We start from the raw sequence: 3,063 nt of genomic DNA, 5'->3' as shown, positions 1-3,063 counted from the left end.
CGCTGGAGGGGAGGGCACGAAGGGCGGGCGCCCTGGGGGAGGTGGGCACTCTGGAGGGGCGGGCACTCAGCGGGAGAGCAGGTCCCTCTGGCAAAGTTGCCTGGGGTAAGGGACCAGGCATCCCCCGGGTAGGTTTTTTGCGGGGAGGGAAGGGATCCTCACCTGCAGAGTCCGGGTCCCTGAGCAGTGTAGCGCGCTCTGCTCCCCTCGACGCAGCTCGGCTGCGCTCATGGGACGCACCCTGAGGTCCGACAGGAGGGCAGATAGTCCAGGCTGATGTCTCTGTTGGTCCCTTCTGCCGGGTCCCTCCTAGCCAACCCTATACCCACCTGAGCACCACCTGGATGGGCGTTTCTGGCCCCTCTGATCCCTGCTCCAGGCTCCGCGAGGGGTCCCTGTGGCAGCAACACGAGTTACCAGCCCTAGGCCCAGTGGCTGTCCGCTGGGCGCGGCGTTCAGTGCTCCCCGAGCCTCTCTGAAGCTCTGCTTACCCGTCGGGGGATCCACGTTCCTCCATGTCCTGCTCTGCACACGGAGTTGGCTCCGCCCGAGTCTAGTTCCTTTCCCTCTCCAATACCCTCCCTTCTCCACCACACCAGGACGGTCTACACACATCTTACCTTCCCACCCTCAACCCCCCTCCCTCCCATCCCAAGCAATCATCCATCCGGAAAGGCTCCAGCCTGCCCAGGGCTAGCTAGTTAAAGATTTACTCACCTCCAACAGTGCGGTGGAGACTCTCCCAAGCTGGGGGATCCCTAGCAAGGGGGTTCTGGCGTCTGAGGATCCCTTGCTTTTGGCCAGCCCCATCAGGAGGGACTTGGGGGACCACCCAGACCAGCTTCCTTTGTGCACAGATGGGGATACCAAAGCAGGATGGGAGGGACTCCTGGAAGGCCACAGAGTGAACCTGGGAAGAGCATGGACCAGGCTCTTCCCGGTGGGGGGTGGGGGGGGGCGCACAGGAGCAGTTCTCAGCTCAGGGCCCAGGGAGGGGAGCGGCCTAAGTGGCAGGGCCCAGGTCTCATTCAGCTCTAGGGAAGACCTGACCGGATCCAGGCTCTGAGCTGAGAACAGGTTTCCAAGCATCCACTTAAACATTGGGGCACCTGCCTCTCTAATGCCAAGGCTAATCCAAGGCCAGAGCAATTGTTTAACCCTCTCCTGGTCTGGCTTAGGAGAGCAGCAGGATGTCTGTGAATGTTCTGGGGCAGGGCAATCACTCATTTTGTGCCAGTCTCCATGCTGGGCACCAGGGCAGAGGAATCACGTACAGATCCTGCCCCTTCCCAGCTCACAATGTGGCTGAGGAGACAGGTACTATTTAGTGTGCAAGGCCTTTGGGTGGACTTCAGAGACCTGTAGGAGCCAGGGGGTCAGGGAGGTGAGGGTGTTCCAGGCCGATGAAACATGCTTCAGGAAGGCCAGAGTAGGGTGGGAAGATGTGTGTGGGGCATGGAGAAGTGGTGTGAGGCTTGATCCAGCTCATGGAGAGCATATCAAGGAGTTTAGACTCACTCCTCAGGAAACCAGGAAGCCATTGAAGGGTTACAAACAGGGAACTGACACCATCAGACTTGCATTATTATTATTATTGTCATTCTGGCTGTCTCTGTATATTCTCCGAATATTCCTGCAAACTCCTCTCCCCCCAAACGCAATCACACCCTGTCAATGCAACACACTCTATACCATCACAAGTGACAGTCAACTGTCAAAGCTGCTCTACTGCTGAATGGGCTATGTTGGGAGGCAGTGAGCTCCCCATTCACTGGAGGTGTGCAAGCAAGAGCCAGATGAGGTTTTGGTTATAGGACCTCCTAGCTGGATCTACAGGGAGAGTTCTGTAGAGCAAAGAACCACTGTGCACAGCTTTGCCACTAACTTTCCACAGAGCCTTGGCATTTCTTAACCTGTTTTCTTCCTGTAAGAAGTGATTAATGATTCCTCTCCTATTTTCAAGGTTGTTCAGAGATTTCAATGAGGTGGTATAATTGAAAGTGATTCATAAGTTGTAAATAATTACCTAAAAGCAAAAATTAAAATCTCTAAATGATCTCTAAGATCCCTTTCAACTCTGAAGTTCCTATTTTTTCAATCGTTGAAGTCGACAGGACAAGAATTAGTATCCCTGTTTTTCAGATTCAAAAGACAAGGAAAACAGGGGTAGGCAGAAGAGGCTATCTAAGAAGAAAGCAGCTATAAATGGCAGAACTGAGAGTTTAAACCCAGACCTATAAGCTGTAAGTCCTGATGCTCTCCTATCTCTGTTTTTCAGATTCAAAAGACAAGGAAAACAGGGGTAGGCAGAAGAGGCTATCTAAGAAGAAAGCCTCTATAAATGGCAGAACTGAGAGTTTAAACCCAGACCTATAAGCTGTAAGTCCTGATGCTCTCTGCTATGGCTGCTTGTTTTTTTCAGTTGTAAACCTAGTAAGTGAACAAGTTGTTCTTTTAAATGCCCTTAAAAGTGTTAAGGACTCTCAGTCGTTCATGTCTTAGAGTGCATTGGTTTAATCATATTGCTGTCTCTGCTCAAACTGGACTGAGATGGGCCACACTGAAGAGACTCTGATAGAAGTGCAGAGACAGGGGATACATGCATATTGGGGGTGTGATAAGATGTGGGGGGGGTGAATTTTGCACAAGGCTTCCCATCCTGGATCAAATGTGTACATTACTGGATGTCCAAGAGCAGGAGCAAAGTCCTGGTTCCGTTCTCTAACAGTGAATGTGAACATCTGCTACCCTTAAATGGAGCATTCACACAAATTTTTATTGTTTCCTCTACGTGCCAGGCTTCTAGGCACATGAGGTATATTAGTGAACAAAACAGATAAAAATTCCTATCTTTGTGGAGCTCACCCTCTAGTGAGATGGGAGAAACAGACAATAAATAAACATATAAATAATTTACATAGCATGTTAAAAGCTGAGAAGTGCTTGAAAAAAATCAGAGTGAGGGGGATTAAGAATGTTGGGGATGGGGGACAAGGTTGTAGTTTAAATAGTATAGTCATGAAATACCTCATCAAGAAGGTGACATCTGAGTAAAGACTTCAA

The 3,063-nt window shown here is 50.6% G+C and overlaps 1 protein-coding gene across 1 annotated transcript in view; it reads right to left on the bottom strand.

Annotated features, from left to right (window-relative positions):
• Positions 1-517, bottom strand: part of KIF12 (kinesin family member 12) — an 8,190-nt gene extending 7,673 nt beyond the window's left edge. Inside the window, exons 1-4 of the mRNA XM_008583913.1 lie at positions 492-517; positions 330-395; positions 163-241; positions 19-50 (exon numbers count right to left, since the gene is read on the bottom strand). Of these exons, the coding sequence (XP_008582135.1) occupies positions 19-50; positions 163-241; positions 330-395; positions 492-517 (203 nt within the window). The remainder of the gene's footprint in view (positions 1-18; positions 51-162; positions 242-329; positions 396-491) is intronic.
• Between the last annotated feature and the right edge of the window lie 2,546 nt (positions 518-3,063).

The sequence above is a fragment of the Galeopterus variegatus genome, unplaced genomic scaffold (assembly GCF_000696425.1).
Source record: "Galeopterus variegatus unplaced genomic scaffold, G_variegatus-3.0.2 Scaffold3081, whole genome shotgun sequence".
NCBI lineage: Eukaryota > Metazoa > Chordata > Mammalia > Dermoptera > Cynocephalidae > Galeopterus > Galeopterus variegatus.
This window is presented reverse-complemented; position numbering and strand designations above follow the sequence as displayed.